At 43.3% G+C, this 19363-nt stretch overlaps 1 protein-coding gene across 1 annotated transcript in view; it reads right to left on the bottom strand.

The window, feature by feature from the left end:
* Positions 1–235: 235 nt before the first annotated feature.
* The window catches only part of Rac1 (ras-related protein Rac1), a 41787-nt gene continuing 22659 nt past the window's right edge, over positions 236–19363 (bottom strand). The window contains exons 2-5 of the mRNA XM_037431363.2: positions 17335–17406; positions 12717–12834; positions 9104–9166; positions 236–982 (exon numbers count right to left, since the gene is read on the bottom strand). Of these exons, the coding sequence (XP_037287260.1) occupies positions 692–982; positions 9104–9166; positions 12717–12834; positions 17335–17406 (544 nt within the window). The 3' untranslated portion in view covers positions 236–691. The remainder of the gene's footprint in view (positions 983–9103; positions 9167–12716; positions 12835–17334; positions 17407–19363) is intronic.

Raw genomic sequence — 19363 nt, forward strand, 5'->3', positions numbered from 1 at the left:
AGGTCAGGCCAGCTGCTCACGGCCTTAGTTAAGAAAAAAACTGTCATAGAGTTCGTGTATGTACGAAGGCACAAAAAAGGTTCATATGTGTATAAAGTTGCTGCAGATGAGAACGGATGAGTTGAATTAGGCAAAAAGTCGACAATTGGCAATAAAGCAAACGAATAGTATGCTTGCAACACTGGCAATCGGTGACAATAAGTGCTACAAAAAATTACCATGACAAAAATGCTAATCATCATATGTAAAAACAAAAGCGCCCACACTTGAATGGGCACTCATTGCTAGGTAAAGCCTCAACAAGCTTTGTCAGCACTGCCAGCAGACGACAGCAGTTAATGGCTCACGAGCAGAAACATTAACTTAGCAAACACTATCCGTTAAAAACCAAATACATTTCCTAACTCCAGCTAAAAGAACAGCATGCCATCATCAAGCTACATCACCTGAGCACAACGGATGGGCATCAGCACTTAGTTCAAATGACCAGCATGGATCTGATGAGCTAGTGCAGAGAAGAAAAACAAAACTATGAGAAGGTCGCAATGTAGGCAAGCCGGAGGAGAAGAAAAACAAGGAGCAGCTCGCGCCTAAACAGAGAATGCTCGCAGGCGGCCATGCCCCCGCCTGTGAGTGACGCCTAGACGAGCAGATTCGAAGAGTAAGAGCAGAAACAGCCACATAGAGGGACTCAGAGCAGTGAGCAGGGACGCCGCTTCTTGGGCTTGGGCTGCGGGCAAAGCACAGCGCGGATGGCCTCATCGAAGACGTTTTTCAGTCCCTTCTGGGTGAGGGCCGAGCACTCGAGGTACTTGACAGCCCCAATCTCCTTGGCCATGGCCAGCCCCTGCGGGTAGGTGATGGGGGCGAGCTTGCGGTCACGCAGCTTCTCTACGGTGTCCTTGTCCTCTCGAAGGTCCAGTTTGGTGCCCACAAGGATAATGGGTGTGTTGGGGCAGTGGTGGCTCACCTCGGGATACCACTGCACACGACAAAGAGCAGTGTTACTTTTAGGGGTGAGGCACATCGCGGTCTAGAGTTGTTCGTTGTCCACCACAGTACATTCAAGGTACCCATTACATGCTATGAAGAATAAGCACGTTAGCACATTCAAGGTAACCGATGACAATGCCATCTCGGCACAGCTAATGCAATGTACTCATTATGTTCCGTGACGACGCTGACGCTGATGACAACGAAAAATAAGCACGTTGCATACCACACACTCTCTTTCTGTTATCATAGCACAGGACATGCAAGGTTCCCACTTCACGAAATGACGAAGAATAAGTGCACTACAAGGTATCTACAAGGTACAAGGTAACATGCAAGGTACCTGATGACAATGATCCTGACATTATGGCACAGCACATGCAAAGTGCACAGTGAAGTGTTGTGAACACAACTCGAGCACACAGAGGAAAGGCCCACAAGGACCTGCACTGGCCCTTGTGAACATTTCATCTGTGCCTTCGTGTTGTGTGCCCTAAAGTTTCACTATGCAGCCAAACCAACTAGCCCGCCTTTCCGTGCTATTGCATTACATGCAAGGTACCCACTATATGCCACAACAATGACAATGACACTCATGACGAAGAATAAGTGTGTTGCAGACCACACATAATCTTTCAGCAATCACGGCACAGCACATGCAAGGCCCCCACTATACGTCATGATTATGATGCTGATCACAAAGAATAAGCGCGTTCCAGACCACACATTCTTTCTGCCATGGATGAAAAGAATCGTGAAAGCGTTCTCGCCCACGAAAGGCAAGGCCACAGGCAATTTACGATAATAATGATCCCCAGTGTTTTGCCCACTCGTAATGATTCACCTCAAAGAGATGCATAGAACTTTTCTTTTTTTCTTTAAGTGAAAAAACCTTTTAAATGCTTTTACAGACACTAAGATTTTATGTCACTTCTGTAAAGCGAAAGGCAGCAGCATGGTCCTCGCATTAATGCGGATAAGAAGCTGACTGTATGCGCAGTGATGTACACAGTCTCGTATTTTCCTTGTTTTCTTCCTCTAGCAGAGTACTCCTCAATCACGTAAGCTGATGGGGGAAAAGAGTAAGAGCTTGGAATGTAAGATAGACTGGAAGATTATGATCGAGAAATCAAAGCTGAATACAAGTTGTGAAATTTTCAACTGTGCTTGGTTGACTGCAGTTACTGGTGACCAGGCATCGAACACAACCTTCAAAGCAACATCGCTGGACCGCCACTATCGACAAATACACCCGTACTGTGGACCTTTCACAAGTGTTAAAGGTGAGCTACAGTATACCATCACACTACCACAGATGCGAATTTCCAATCCTGCATTATGGTTCAATGAAGCAGAGTGCCGCATGAGTTGCATCACCTCGGAAGTTCTAAAGTACGAGCTGCTCCTTGAAGTGTTGCTACGACAGCCAATGGACACACAATGCAACTTTTTCTGCTGCCATGGAGTGAAACGCCTTACAGGACAATCAAAGAGGCTCTTCTTTGCCACCTCCTCCCACCTACACACCTCTGTATGCAGCAGCACTGGAGTACTTAAGAACTTGGTGACAAACGTATAGGTCCGTTTCTGCATCATTCTCAGCCTTTGCTCGGTGACATGGCATATTCCTTAAACACAGCCATACTGAACGAGCTGTTGCTGCAGAATCTTCCAGCTAGCATATATACAGCTGTCGTCACAGTTCCCGTGTGCGGTCAGGTCTTGCCGAACTGACTGACATCATATTGGATCTTGCGCTAACAGTTATCGACACTGCCAGTAGATTTGCAGCGTCCAAGGTCAATTGTCTCAAGAAAGAGCAGCAAAACTTCAGTCAAATCGTGTAAATAATTGGCGAGATGCTTGCATCTTTCACAACTGCCTCAGTGAACATATGCGCACCTCACACTGCCTTTCACTTGTCAGTCGTATCGGCAAGCTTCATGCAGCTTATCATGGTGGAAACTGTGCCAGTGCGCCCAACAAAACCCATTCCTAAACCAAGAAACCGTACCTGATTCCGAATTTCCTCAGATCTAAACCAGAAAATATGTTCTCGCTAAGTGCCTGAACTCAAAGCAAGCACAAACTGGAGAAACTGACAGTAATCAGTTTGGAACAAAGTCACTCAATGTACAAGTAGAAAAAGTTGTCACAGTCTACGTGGAGGGACTCGTTCGAGTGGAGACTGACGGGGATTTCAGCATATTTCTGTAAATGTGCATACTGCTCAATACCAGAAAAAAAGAGGGAAAAAAACGTTAGACGCTCCTTGCACCGATCATTTGCCAATGTATAAGAATGCCTGCCTTGACCATTCTGTCAATCGGCTGTCTAAAATTAGACAAAGCAACTTGTCTTACAACAAGTGAAAATATGTTACAGAATTTTTAACTGGCTCAAATTACCACAGCCACATCGAAATCTGGGTACATTTATCAGTCATTGCAGTGCTAATTTACAGTGCTTACAGGCTGAAATGAGACAAAGTATTTAGTACAACTTGTATATGCAGTTCCTTGAGGTAACCTAGTCGTGCCATGACAAATCTGGAAAATGAAGGTAATATTGGCTCTGATTTTAGTGTTAGAGTCAACGTGTTGCCGACATGACAAACTGAAAACAGTTTAAGCAAATAAATGCGAACTACTTAGCTCCAAATCATCGTGTTTGAATCCATGAGTACTGTAAACCCTCAAGTTCAACAACTAGGAGGGCCTTGTCTACTGAGTGAGCTTGCCAGCTTATGCAATGACGCGTTACTTATCCCAAGAAATGCAGCATTAGGAAAAAGTGACTCTATAGCTTTACAATTTACATTATACGGTGCTGTCATCCCTAAAGCACTAGTGCTATGCCTTTAAAGCTTCATTTAAGTTGTGCCGGCCACTGCTCAATAAGCGGAGAACTCATTCTACGGAATAGGCATGCTGTGACACAGCATGTAAGAGGCATTTGTCGAGGTTTAAGTGCAGCTGTGTATCCTCTGTGAATGTACAGATGAAAATAGCAAGCTGGCAGACTGCAATCACTTTTTCTCTTAGTGATGGGATAATACATATGGTGGCCTTACTACAAGCCTAACCAAAATGCTGCTGTGCAATGCTGTGAAGCAATGTAGTAGTAAAGACTAGCTGAGCTGTGAAGTATACTATCTGCGAATTCATCACAGGTAATAGGACTATCATGCTGGTTAAATAACACGAAAGGCTGCCTTGTTTGATAGAAATGTAGGACTCGAATGCATGAATGCAAAATACCATGAAAAAAATCGTGTATAGTTCAGGGTTGTTTCTTATGGTTTTTTTATGATGCAAAATCTGACCCTGTGCTATAATGCGGATGCCAAGAATTTTCAGCCGGGAATTCCGTTTTTGTTTCGGCAGTGTGGCACTATCATCATCATCAGGCCTCTGTGTTAGTTAGCACTAGCGTTGATAGATTGATTGATATGTGGGGTTTAACGTCCCAAAACCACCATACGATTATGAGAGACGCCGTAGTGGAGGGCTCCGGAAATTTCGACCCCCTGGGGTTCTATATGTGGGTTTTAACGTCCCAAAACCACCATATGATTATGAGAGACGCCGTAGTGGAGGGCTCCGAAAATTTCGACCACCTGGGGTTCTATAACGTGCACCCAAATCTGAGCACACGGGCCTACAACATTTCCGCCTCCATCGGAAATGCAGCCGCTGCAGCCGGGATTCGAACCCGCGACATGCGGGTCAGCAGCCGAGTACCTTAGCCACTAGACCCGTTAGCGTTAGCGTTAGTCCTACATCACGACGAACATGATTCTTGCTATGTGAGAGCCACGAAAGCAGTATTCAGCTGCCTTTAAAAGAAAGGTGATGACAGCTGCCAAAACCATCCACAATAGTGCTGCAAGCGCAGACAAGCGAAGCATTCGCAGTTGGGGGAAATAAAAAGAAAGCCTGCTTCTGTGCAGCAGCCAGAGAGAAACTTCTTGCAGACCGAACAAATGAGTGTTTTCTGAACAGTAATTGACAGACTTTGCGAGCAAAGGAGCACTGCTGGTGATCCCATCAATACTAGTGCTTGACGCATTTCAGTGTCGACTCCTTGAAGAGACTGCTGTGCGACAGTCCTGATGAGGTTGTTGTCACCTAGGGAGGGCGTTTCGGCTGCAGTCGCTTGATGCGTGCCTAAATAATCCATTTAAGGACCACATCAACTGCATGTATATAGAGTGGATAAGGTCTGGAGAGACAGAGGTGACCCCGAACATACAGCTGAAATGGGCATCACTGGCTGTGCTGTGCACGGAGATTGCTGAAGCTTAGGCTAGCATTCCCGAGGCCCTCATTTGTCATGCCTTCAAGAAGTGCACAATTTGAAACGCCCTTGATGGCACTTAAGGTGAGGTGCTGTAGAATGACATCTCTGACAAGGGAGATTCAAAATAAGATGCGTCAGACAACAATGAATAAGTGTGTGAGTGAAACTTATTCATTTTTTGTTTTCCTCAGGCTATATTAGGGTGAAAACAGTTTTTCTTGTGCTTGCTATCCCAATAAATGCACCTCAGACTATTCCCGGGTTTTTGTGGTAGCACAGAAGCTTTTATGCAATCAATCTGAACTTGGAGAAGTGGGTAAATAAGGTTCCACACTTAAATAAAGGTTTTTAGTCTTTACATAGTATATTTTTTAATGTTACCGTGTTGCCAGAATGCGAATTTTCAGCTTCCCAAAATGTTTAGGTACGTACATAAGCGTACACCTTGACATCTGGTTAAAGCACTAAATGGTGATCACTGCATTTAAACTATAATTTAGACAGTACTCAATAAACATTGCAGTGAAATAAGGATAGAGGTTTTTAGCATGTGCATTAGTCTGGTATATGCTTCAACATCTTATCACAAGGGGCCGAATTTTAGAAAAATGCCTATTTTGTTCCTTGCATTCTTATTGTGCCATTTTGATATATGATCATGAATTAGAGGTTAAGGAGGGCTCTAATAGCGTTTATATAGTGCCTATAAATGCTTATTTTTGACATCTGTGCTTAAATTTTTACAAGTGCCTGAAATGCCTGAAATCAGTGCCTATAAGAACACTACTTAACCTCAAATTTTGCTATAGAGTACAGTTGCGGGGACCGTTACTAATATTATTGGGCCAAATTGATCTTTTCGGCACTCAATTGGGTGCAACGTACTTGTCTAGTTCAACAAACTTGCAGAAAGCAACCACTAGCAGCCGTGAAATGGGACACGCCGACAAGCTGAAGGCGCCGCACTGACAGGCGCAAGCAGTTGAATGAGAGGGGCGGAAGAGGACAAGAAGAGATGCCAAACTTGCAACCAGAGGTGGGAGCGCCTCCCAGCGTACACATTAAAATGGGGAGGGGAAAATAATGGTGGGAAGAAGAGGAGAAAGGTGTCCATGGCCGAAAACGTGGTGGGCGGTTTTCACGGCCCGTTTTTCAGTCCAGTGCTTCCAAAGAATTTAAGCATTGTCTTGAAAACAAGCGTGTCGAGGGACGTGTGGGAGGGGGGGAGGAATAGGAGGTACCTTTGTGCAGCCGCAGGAAGATGGAGATTGAATGCAAGACCAATGAGGGACGTCCGTGGAGTGTACGTGAGGGGGGGGGGGGGGGGTACAGATGTCTAAGTGGATTTCGCTTTGTTTGCCATTCGCTTCTTAAAGGGCACTTCACCAGGTCACATGAGAAGTTTTAGACACTCAATTGTTTTATTACAAGTCACCAAAGCATGATGCAAGGAGGTGAGCTTGAAACCTTTGCCACTCGCCCCATGTAGACTTTGCAAGCCAAATTTCTTTTTTCCATCTTCGTTATCGGAACAAATTGGAACCAAATGATCACACGACACAGTCGCATCAATACATTGTGCACATGCAAGGTTACATTCGCACCGCATGCCCAAGCCAAGTCGCGAATGCGAGCAGGGTTGTGTCTTTTCTGTGTTCTCTGTAGTGTACTGCCTGTTTCTGTGGGATGGATCGCAGTATGTGCGCATGTTTGGAGAGGCTGGCACGGATCAAGTATCTATACCACAATACACAGAGTTGCACTGCTGGAATCGCTCTAAGGAACCATGCACCAAAAGCACGCCAAGAGTTGTCAGGGTTGGCATTAGCACGACGCGTGAATAGCGAGAGCACTAATTCAAATGAAATAGAGGCAGCATAGTCTCGTATCTAGCTCGATTCGAAGTACAAAAATAAAAAAGATGCACAGATTCCATTTGTATCTTTTAACATTTATATCAAATTTCATTCTTCTATTGAAGCAACAGATTGTACAAATTACACGTCGCCTCGAATAATTCTCGCAGTGTCCGGTATACTACTGTGAGGTATGCAGGACCATTCCTTGTTGTACAATACCTCCACCATGTTGAAGTGTGCGCTCGTGAGATGAAGAGCAAGCAGCAAGCTCTAAATGCTCAACCCTTGTGAGGGCCCTTTAAAGGGGAGATGTGATTCGAAAAAGAAACTTCGTGAATCTGTAGGCTAAGGCAATAAAAATTATCGTTCTACTTATGGGCTTTTATTTTTATGCTGGTTTCAAATATTTAATCAGTTTTGTAGCAAGATCACAGTTTTCGTTTTGTGCCATGACAATGCGTAAAATATGCGGGGTGTTCTTTTTTACACAAACAAATTTTTCCTTGAAAAGCTATAATAGGTAGGCACTTGACTTCGCGGGCGTTTCCCAGGCCGAGGCGAAAAAATTTTGCTACTTATCAGATCATTTAGGGATGACTAATTGATAAAAATAATTGAATTGACTTTTCTCACATTAATTTTAGGGAGGTTGTTTATATGGAAAAATATTTCTACATCACAAATTATGGAGAGCCTAGTTTCTAAAAATTGAAAGTATCACACGTGGTTTCAGAGATCCATCATCGAATTTCCAGATCGCAGTGTCGGAGACACCAAAACTAACGCACTGCGTGCGTTAGTTTCGAAGCACTTGGCTGGTTTGCAGCACTGCCTATTTGCTCATGTGCTGCCCTTCTCAGCCATGTTGAAAAGAAAGAGACCCAGAGACCCAGAAGCCTCTTTATTCGATGGTGGACACTTAACCCACCATGCTAGACAATAAGAAAGACCGTGTTCTGCAAACCATGCGGGAAAAAGGGCTATTGCATGGTTATGATAAACCACTGGCACCATGTGCCATGATAAACTATAACACCTTTTTTTTTTCCCTCTCTTTTCTGTCGTAGACACAGGTCATGCACGTGTTTCTTCGAACACATGAATTTTTTTAAAAATGAATAGTGCCTATATTTACGATTTTGGGGGCCTAAAACTGTGTTTTGCCTGGATATTTTTGGCTTTTAGAATGCGATTTCTCGCGCTTAAAAATCCAGCCTCTACTTATGATAGTTTGTGCAAATGTTGACGTATTTCTTTCACCTAAGTTTTTGACAGAAAAGTAATGATAAAGACAACTAAGTTCTAATTATTAAGCTGTAAGCAACTTACACCAGAAGTAGAAAGCACAATGTTTCTACAATAAAAGTTTTGTGTTTGCCTTGTTCATCTTAATCCCATGAGATGGCACCATCTACCTTGCCTTTCAGGAACTTTAGGCATTTTACATTTTCAGCTTTGGTATCCTAGGCCACAGTCACCCCAGTTTCAGAAATCTGGCTTACACAACATGATCGTAATTGACGCATGCACTTTAGCTTAATTTGGCTTGGCGGTTGAAATATTCATGAAGCAGATATATAAAAATTAGCAGCAGACTAAAGTGAATTCTCTAGATATCGCCGTAAACGTAAAACATCCAGCGAGTTGTTTTACGTTCTGTGAAGGCAAGCCTATGTTCTCTAAAGATCACAGACATATGAAGACTCCATCAGGTATTCTGGTAAAACAATAACGTGAAAAGTATACGGACAAGCGAAGAAGCTCTAATATCTCAGGAGATGTTGAGATGTGAAAAGCTAATAATAACAGCCTTTATTATAGTATCGTTATACTAAGCTAACATGCAATCATCTTTGGTATAGCTGTAAATACTATCTTACTAGCTGTCTGCCCTAGCGCATGGCCCAGTTGTTGTCAAATGAATTTCACTGGCATCATTAGACACTCACCTTCGCCCTGACGTTTTCAAAGGATGCTGGGTTGACCAAAGAGAAGCAGATGAGAAAGACATCCTGCAGAGAAAAAAACAGTGGCTGTTAATGCAATAAACATTACACATCACTATTGCAGCAGAGTACCTTGAAGGAGGCGCCAAAGACCAACTGTTGGCCCCATAGGAGCGTGTTTTATAACCGAAAGCCCTCCTTCCCAAACAACTGCTTTCTTTTTCTTTGGTTTGCATAACTCAATAAAGTTCACTCACTGAGTGGAGACGCATAGTTTTAAATACACGCTAGCAACAATCAGTGTCCCCTTACAATATGCCTTGAGAGAAAATGAATTTCTCTCAAATCAGTATATTACTCTTTCACAATACTAAAGACACCGTGAGACTGGCTGCAAAAAGATGCTTGTAAGCGGGGAAGTGCACGAAGAAAAAAACGCGACTATGCAATAAGTTGACACAAAACGTTATGGAAATTCTATTTGTTATTCAAAAAATTTTGGAACAGCATTGTTCCATGGGCATTCGGCTGCTGAATGATCTGCACTACAAGCATAGCCAAAGGAAACATTGAGGGTCCAACCTCCCCTATCCCCCTCCCCGTCTACCCAAATTTGACATGTGCATACCAACACACAAACGTAAAAGGGGTGCAAACCTTTAGCAAAAAGTTCCCAACTACAACATTCCTCTGTGCCAAATTCAAGAATTAAACTTTAAACTTCATTATCTCCCTTACTAATGATGCTGTGATGGTGAGATCCACAACAAAAGAGATAAACAAAAAATTTACCAGTTCAAGCTATTTTATTGTACCTTAGTGTTTCTTTAATGTGGACCCATTGCATGCTCAGTTTCGGCGTTCTTGCATCCAACTGTCGTGGCCAAGATGCCTTGGCACTTCAATGTCAAGGCAAAATGTTTGCTTAATCAGTAAATCAACGGTAATAAACATGTTACTCACGTTTATTAGGAGTTCCTCGAACAAAAATTTTTCAATGTAGAAGCAAAACTACCACTACTCTTTGTCTATATTGTAAAAAGTCACCTCAAGGCAAGTCAAAAATAGCCAACACTAATTAATCAAACTTAGCTAAATCGTATTATCCTTTATAATGAACTATTTTAGAACATGGCAATGCTTTAACGTCGATGCACACAAAAATTTACGGCTATATCAAACAAAAAATATGCCATCTGCTGTTACGAGTGTGCTGGCATCCCTTGCAGAGACACTGTTAGCGTCCGTCACAGACGCTGGACGCGTCTCACCGGTGGTAGTGCACCCTCCTCCTCGAGGGTCTCGACGCCTATAATAGGTCGATGCATGGAGCGTCAGAGGCTTCCTCGTCCATGTTCTGTACATGCATTGTAAATATAACCGTTTTGTTTCTTTCTGGCTGCCTTTTGCCTTGGACCTGCCTGGATGCTCCTTGCCCGGCGTTGGCCCTCACGACATGCTACCGAAGAAGAACGGCGAAGCCTCCTTTTCTCATAACACTCCCACTAGAGGCAATTATGAGTAGCATGCACAGCAGCGCATGGGCCAACTTAAAGCTCCATTCATGACGGGCGCCTTGTTTGATGTTAACACATTCTTGCAAATGGAGCACACCATAAATTCACTGCAGTTTTTGTGGCCGTTACTCATCCCGAACTCTTGTTGGAGCACACCAAACGGGCTATTGCCACGCCACACGGGAGCATGTGTGTTTATCGCGCGTCTGAAGAATCTCATTTCCCAACGCCACCACATTATTACTGAGTCTAAAGGGGAAAGGCCACAGCTTCTTGCACAGCCACTTATGTAGGCCCAGACGCGTTGGCACATGCCAGTGCGTTCTGAGTAGGACATAACGCATTGGTTCATCGCATGTATGCAGAATCTCATTCCCTAACACAATCACATGATTGCTGAGAGAGTGTAAGGGGGAGAGGCCCCTTTGCACTCTCCTTACCTAGCCCTTTACACATGCCGAAACACGCCAGCACGTCCCAACAGTGCTTCGTCTAGCTGTTGTGCACATGCTAAACGGTGGTCATGCCGCACACCGAACTGAACTCTGCCGAAAGATGCTTCGCATCTAAAACAGGCACAACATATTGAACATCGGGCAGCACAATGTGCCCCAAAAGGTCTGTTTTCCCTCACAAAAAGGGGACTTTGATTGATATGTGGGGTTTAACGTCCCAAAACCACCATATGATTATGAGAGACGCCGTAGTGGAGGGCTCCGGAAATTTCGACCACCTGGGGTTCTTTAACGTGCACCCAAATCTGAGTACACGCGCCTACGGCATTTCTGCCTCCATCGGAAATGCAGCCGCCGCAGCCGGGATTCGAACCCGCGACCTGCGGGTCAGCAGCCGAGTACCTTAGCCACTAGACCACCGCGGCAGGGCACAAAAAGGGGACTTTCCCGCGTGCCTTTCGGTGAGTGAGTCGTATGATAAGGACCGCTATAACACTACCGCATTTCTTCGCCTACAATCTTCCCCTGTATAGAACACCCACCGCCAACTGCAAACTGCTGAAAAGTAATAAATAAGAAAAAAACAGTGTGTTGCTTTAAGCAACCGTCTTTGCATTACTGTGATGCATTTCCATGAAGTAAACTTGTCCACCCAAATTTGCATAGAAGATACGAAAAATTGTTTAGAAGTTTCATATAAAATTATATGGCATATCCAATTAACTTCAGTTTCTTAGTGAGTTCAACATATGCAAGTTAGTCTGTACCAGGCTATTACACAGGGCGAGGAGAAGCATAAAATATATATGTTTTAAAAACAGATACTGCATTTCGTACAAGATTATGAAAAACGAAAATGTTCTGAGATGCAATGCGCTGTTTCTTTGTTTTTGTCAGTGACCTATGCACGCTTGATTGATATGTGGGGTTTAACGTCCCAAAACCACCATATGATTATGAGAGACGCCGTAGTGGAGGGCTCCGGAAATTTCGACCACCTGGGATTCTTTAACGTGCACCCGACCTATGCACGCTTAATACGTATCTATTTCTGTTTATGTTTAATGGCAAACAGACTATACGCCATTCAGCAGTGTACTATCTCCGTCAAACGAAACCAGAACAGCGGCAAGCTTTCGCGATGGTTAGTGCGCGCCGTCCAGTTATCGCAATTGACAGGGGCACGCACCCTGTTCAACATCTCTGCACATATATGCGTGCCTGTCCATGGTGATAAGTGGACGGCGCGCACTACATACCATTGAGAAGGCTTACTGCTGTTTAGGTTTCATTCGACGCAAAGAGTAAATCTCTCGCACTGCATGTGTGTATACTAACGAACGACTCCCTTCGGTAATACTGCTTCAAGATATTTAAAACATTCCTTGTACAACCCAGGCTAGACAATCAGAGAGCAATGAAAGAGAGAAAATTTATGTTGTTATCGAATTACCTCCTAAATACACGATAACTTTCTCGATCTTTTCATCTCTTGTACTGAAAAATGAAAGGGCCCCAATTCAAAGCTTGAAATAGTTTTTTTTTTTTCAAGGCGAGGTTTTGCTTCTGCCACAGAACACAGAGAACGAAACTAAAGCAGCGAGCACTAATGAAAGTGAAGACAAACAAAGTAGTGCCACTCACCGTCTGTGGGTAGGAGAGTGGCCGAAGTCGGTCGTAGTCCTCTTGACCAGCTGTATCCCACAGGCCAAGATTGATGGGCTTGCCATCGACCATAACATTGGCCGAGTAGTTGTCGAACCTGTTGGGCAGACATTTGTAAGAAAAACATTTCCTGGCATGCTCTCAAGCAAGATATTTGTTACGAAAGTTTCCCACTAAATTCAAACACCAATTTCATCCCGTTTCGGACACTGAGCACGCCTAGCCTCAAGATGTACTTGCAATATCTCTGAGTTGTGTGGAGGTGGTACAGGTAAACTGGTGCTGCCTTGCAGGGGTGTATGGTGTAGCCAGAATTTTTTTTTTGGGGGGGGGGGGGGGGGGTTCAACCATACTTTATGTATGTTCATGCTTATACACACGTTTGTAGGTGTGCGTGTGTATATATGCAAGCAAAATTGAAAAATTTGAGAAAGGGCTCAACCCCTCCCCCCAACTCCCCCTTGGCTACGAGCTATACCTATGCTGCCTAGATTTGGCAATACCCCATGTCGTGTAGTAAGCGGTGGTGACCTTTTTGTTGGCTTTGTGTCTCACATCGCACACTATTTCCTGAAATCTAAGCTTGACACAGCCTTTCTTTGAAGAATTTGCACTATAAGGCAATGCAAAAACGATACACTGGTGGAAAACTTTGAGCAAAACATCATAAGCCTACTGTTACAGCAATGACATTGGTCTTGCTTTGTCATCACTCTGTGATGCCGCAATAGCATCACAGAGTGATGTGGTTTAGGGCAACGCTCGACAGACGACTCTTCTGGCCTGTTTCCATCTTTTACATGCGCTTCTATGAACGCGACGCATGAAAATCGTGATAGTGCCTCGTTCACTGCAAAAGTTTTCACATTTTTGCGTGTAATGTGAATTAATAGGTGTGACTAATATTTTTACGGCAATTACTCATTGACACTGCCAGAATTACGAGCCACAAAGCACTTGAAACGAGCTCTTAGTAAAGGCGCAGGAGCAGACGGCGTGTACAGCAAGCACGCGCCTCTCGCTACTATATTGTGCGCCGGCATGCATGGGTGGCCTTGGGAGGGAAAGTTCCCCACAAGCTATCGCAAATCCCTTTGCAATATGCAGGCTTTCCGTCTCTTTAGCGCTCTCAATGGCTTCAGTGCATTACACTGGCTGTGCTGACCGATGGCGCACTTTTCACGCCGCTACAACGAATAGCGCTTTGCAGGATTCAAGCAATGCTTCTTGAGGATGGGGTGGAAATGTGTTGTGCCAAACTGTAACAGCGATTAAGCATCCTGCAAAGAAAAGGTAATTACCATCAAAGTTGCTAGTGACCCTGTGACGTTGGAAGTGTGGGTGCGCACTACACCTGAGAAAGATCGCGAGCTGACGCCTGATGACGACGTTTGGGAGAAGCACTTCTCAGACCGCGACTCTGCCACGCCATGTTACATGACATACACACATGTAACGTTACATGACACTGCATGATATTGACATAGTTTTTTTTAAATTTCGAAGCAGCTTCCAGCAGTGTTGTAGCTCTGTAGCCGAACAGCTGCATGGCATGAAGAATGCGTGGGTGTGATTCCTACTTAGAACATGCCTAGAACCGAAGACATTTGCATCTTCCTCAGCTTTGCAGTCACCGACAATGCTAATTTTTCCTTCCCAACCAACGGCCCCGGTGCCGGCCTTCCTGCGAATGGAGCTCTCAACACTGTCACGTTAAAATTTGGAGCTGGCGAAGACGCACTGAAACACTCAATTGGACGTGAAGCTCAAACAGTGAGTCGGAGCCAAATGGCCTTGAACGAGTGTGCAGTGAGAGTGGTGCGAGTTTTCGCTCCTCCGCTAACGGAATTTCACAACAGAGGGCACATAAGTGCCGTGCCCGATAGAGTTACTGCATATGCTCCCTGCTGGAGCAGAGTTGCACATAGGTCCGCCATTATTTTCAAAGGCTGTGCAGTGAAGCCACTCGTCGCGCAGACAGGAGAAAAATACGGCGCGATGTTCTAGCGCCTGCGTCTGCGTGTCGCAGACGACACGCAGACGACATATACGTCCGCGTGTCGCAGACGCATTTGCGCGCATTGAGCAAGATTGCACTATTGCAGTCAGACGGTATATTGCGATAGGTTGTGAAAATACTTGAGACCCGTCTGCTTAGATTTAGGAGCACGTTAAGAACCCTAGATAGTCGAAATTTTTGGAGCCCTCCACTACGGCCTGTCTCATTATGATGTGGTGGTCTTGGGACGTTTAACTCAACAATTGAATAAATTGGGCAAAAATGATTGAAAAGGTAACTCATTCAAAATAACGCCGCTGCACTGTTTTTACACCAAATGTACAGTGCACAATGTTTCTGAAAAAAAAAAAAAGAATTTGAAATTGCTCGGTTCATTGAACTCCGCTAGATGGCGCCACTTATCCAGTCTTTCAAAGGCTACCACATTTGCGGCTTCGATGTTCTGGCAACTCTAGCTTTGGTAATTCGACTGAAAAAATGTAATTGTTATTGGCGCTCCCACTTTTGCCAATTTTGAAAGCATGTCTGGTGTCTCCGCAGTGCAGATATCACGAACTCCTACGAACAAAGGTGGATTTACGAGATAGCGCCGCAAACGTAAAGCATCCGGCAGTTAGATTATGCTACGTAAAAGTTTACGTTTTGTAAAGACCCGAACATGCACAGATTCCATCTGGTAACACGGTAACGTAAAGAAGTATACGTACAAGCTAAAAGTTCCTAAAGGTGGTCACGATGAGACTGAAGTCAGCGCGGGCAGAGAATGCGCAGACGCCGTGCCATCGTGCACATAAAGTCGGCTTCACCGCATAAAATTTAACATTTAATGTCACTTTGCACCACGTGACAGCACTCGCCGAATAGCAGCGAAGGAAAAGGTACACAAAACTCTACTCCCTAAAGCTAGCATATATAGTAACTCAAGTGCCTGATTCTGTGACTTTTTCAGGGCACCCGAGTAAGCGCAGTTTCGCCTCCTGAAGACACCAAAAGCATATACTCATACTAGTCTTCTATGGTGCATAAATATTTCAACTGCAACATTGTACAGACAGGTTACTCTATATGAACCCTATTTGAAATTAAGCTTTCTACAAAGCCTTAGGTTTCAATGCAGTTGGAACCTATGCCAAAGCCAAATATGACATCCCACTCACATGGTGTACCATATTCACAACCACAAGTGATCACTCATTAAGCTGTAAATAACACATACTAGGTACTGTAGAATTAGGCACAGAAGCTGAAAAATACAAAACTATGCACTGCCCTCTGGCCAAGAGCATCCACAAATGACTGTGCAGTACACTGCAATATTGATCCTTTTCTAAAAATAAATATCGTCTTTGAACTGATACAGAGTTCGTACAGCCTTCCAAAGAAAAAATTCAAGGATATTTAAGAACTTTGCAGGAATTATCGCATGCTTTTTAAGGACTCAAAGCGGCAATCAAAGTTACAATTTTTTCTCTCTAAAATATTTAAAAATGACTCATTTTACTCTGCTTACAATAAATAAATAGATATTGCAATAATAACAAGAATATGTAGTATTATTAAGTTCTTATATATGTAGAATTCTTAATATGTAGAGTTCTTAATATGTAGAATTATTAAGTAAAGCTTATACAAGCAGTTGATATTTTTTTCAGCAAAGGCTTGAAGTTCCTCAAATATATCCGAAATGTCCAGTGTAGTGTTATTTCACTTATATAAAGATAAAGAAACACGTCAATGATATTAACAACAAACAGCATGTATCCCTTCACAAGTCCCAAATGGTACAAACAGTGCCTCGCACCCAAATACACCAGAAAAGACATCACAGTGATCACGTGCCAACACTGGTGCCATGTTGGTGCTCAAAAAGTAAAACATCAATTTAGGGTTAATACACATACTTTTGACTGCACCATCTTCAGGTCATGGCACACTCGCTCATACAATCACATCGAAACCAACACAAGTTTAGTGTCCCATTCCAAGCAACACAGCTTGCGCACGCACGTGCACACACGCACACGCGCATGCATACACACGCACACGCGCACACACACACACACACAGTGTCATGACCAAGAAAATGCTGGGGCTCAGGCACATGGGCAGCTAGAGTGGCGAAGAGTAAGAGAAGGGCAGAATAAAACAGCTTGCCCGACAAGTGGGTGTTGTGTCTGTCTCGCTAATTACAATGGCATAGTCGACAGATTTACAATATATATATATATTTTACCAGTGCACGTTGGCATCAGCTGTGTGCCAGCAAGAGAAAAGACAATGCCATTCATGTGTAGTGGGCTCGGCCCGTTTTCTTTGCTGCAGCTGTCTTGCCGGGCACCTTGCCAAAACTCTTCAGAACAACAAACCTGTTGCATTTGGTAGAGCTGCTGGCTACAATACATATATATATCTTTATGTAGGATATTTCATTTCATGAGCGCCGTACATGCTCTGAACGTGGTTCCCAGCTTATCATAGAGACCCTGTTCACACATGATAACATTGTACAACCAATAATAAGTGCCAGTATGGTGACCCCAGTTGAGCCAGCTTTAATGAAGATGAATCGATACTCACACTGTGGGTATATATTCGCCAGGGAAGGCATTGGTGGTGTAGCTGATGAGGAGACAGGTTTTACCGACGGCACTGCACAGATAGAGAAAAACAAACGATGCGTCTTCAGACACTTCTCCTCGTTCCACAAGTCCTCCTACAAGGTGAATTTAGTGCACAGACATGGCAAAGTGGAGACTGCTAAACAGAACAGCATCTGGTTTGCTGCCCAGAATGGAAGAAAAGAAAGGCACCAAAAGAAAAATAAAGACTTTCAAGAGGAGATGCCACTCAAAAAATGCAAGCTTTTTTCTTAAATTACATGTTTTCTTGTTTTCACTTGTATTCACAAATTTAGTTTTAGTTTTATGAAGAAAAAAAGCTGTAAACCTCAATTAGGTTAAAATTGCCTTTGATGGAAATAAATAAACTGGAAAAATGGAAATAAAAAAACTAAGAAGAGATCATTGCCTGGAGCCTTCTGGATATTGTCACCTGGCTGCTTGCCATTACTTTCACCAAAGACACATGCTCATAAGAACCATCCCCAAGCTCTCATAATAGAAGGAATCATTTTAAAAAGCACAGCTTTGCCAAACAAATGAGCTTTCATTTCTACGTTAAAAATGAGTTTTTCTCCAGATGCAATTTTGGGCAACTTCTTGTTAGGATATCATGTTATTGGTATTTATGTTGGCCAAATCGAGATTAAATTTTTCTCACATATTCCTTAACATGTGAGGAGTGCAATCATCTCCTTTGAAATGTAATATATTTTATATAATTACATGAACTTTAATATACAGTTAGTATGGGCTGGACATTTTTAAACTGCTCACATTACAATTTTATTATTGATTTAAATGTTTTATGCATACCTTATCAATAGTTACTTGCATTCTTCAGTTAATGAGAAATCATACAAGCCATTATTGACTTTAATTAAAAGCTTGGTGGCAGAAAAAGTCAACCCAAGATGAGCTGTATTTTACACAATGTAATGGTACGAAACAGAAAAATATGCAACTTACTATAAGACTGCTTACATATTTGAAATCAGCATAAAAGCTTACGTAAAACGGCAAAAATTTCATTTCCCTAGGCTATAGATTAAACAACATTTTTTTTTTTACATGGTATCTCCCCATAAAGGCAAGTACGGGAACAGGGAAACCATGGTAAACAGCAAATGATTTTCCATATAAACGCTTTTGTTCTGCTGTGTGACCAAATAAGCTGCAGTCCAGTGATAGAGTGACACTCCCTCAGTTGGCAGAGTGCTGCCCGAATGCAACAAAATCGCAAATCGTAACTATTTCTACAAGTGATCAGGAACACTGGCATACAAGATGGTTGCATATTCTTCACGCAACCAGATATGAAGGAATGCTCAGGGAAAAACTACACCAACAAATTACACCACTACAGCACCCCTTAGTAAAATAGACAGCACCCCCTTTTCCCGATGCTTTTTTCGAACAATGTTGTAGCAGTTCTTAATGGATTAAGTCAAACCAAAGAAGATAAGAAAGCAAGAAAAGGGAAGACTATTTCACATCTGTTCAAGCTGTCATATGTATTATGTCATTTAGGCACCGTGATTAACAAAATATTGCTGCCACGCATGATCTCCTGCACAAGATGGCCATGAGAGTAATCTTCCATCACCGCACTGTGAAAGAGCTCTCAAATGTGGTTCAAAACATGCCTTCTCCCCACTGCCAACAGAAAGCAGTGCTAATTGTCAGCAGTCAGAGTTAAGAACAGGCTGTGCTTCTAACAACACTCATCCACCACTGATATTAACCATTTGTGAAGTTCATAACTCCCATAGACTCATAAAAAAGTAATATTGACCCAACACAATGTTAGAACCTGAATGATGCAAAGCTTGTTTAAATTGGTGAGGTAGCAGCAATATTGAGCCAATGCTCCCTGGCAAAAAGATATGGCTGCAAGGCCTTATCACCTGTGGCTGTCAGCCTTCTCTGTGGAGAGGACGAAGGCAATGAACGATACTTATCCAGGATAAAGCTTTGATGAGAGATGC

The sequence above is a fragment of the Rhipicephalus microplus genome, chromosome 7 (genome assembly GCF_043290135.1).
Source record: "Rhipicephalus microplus isolate Deutch F79 chromosome 7, USDA_Rmic, whole genome shotgun sequence".
NCBI lineage: Eukaryota > Metazoa > Arthropoda > Arachnida > Ixodida > Ixodidae > Rhipicephalus > Rhipicephalus microplus.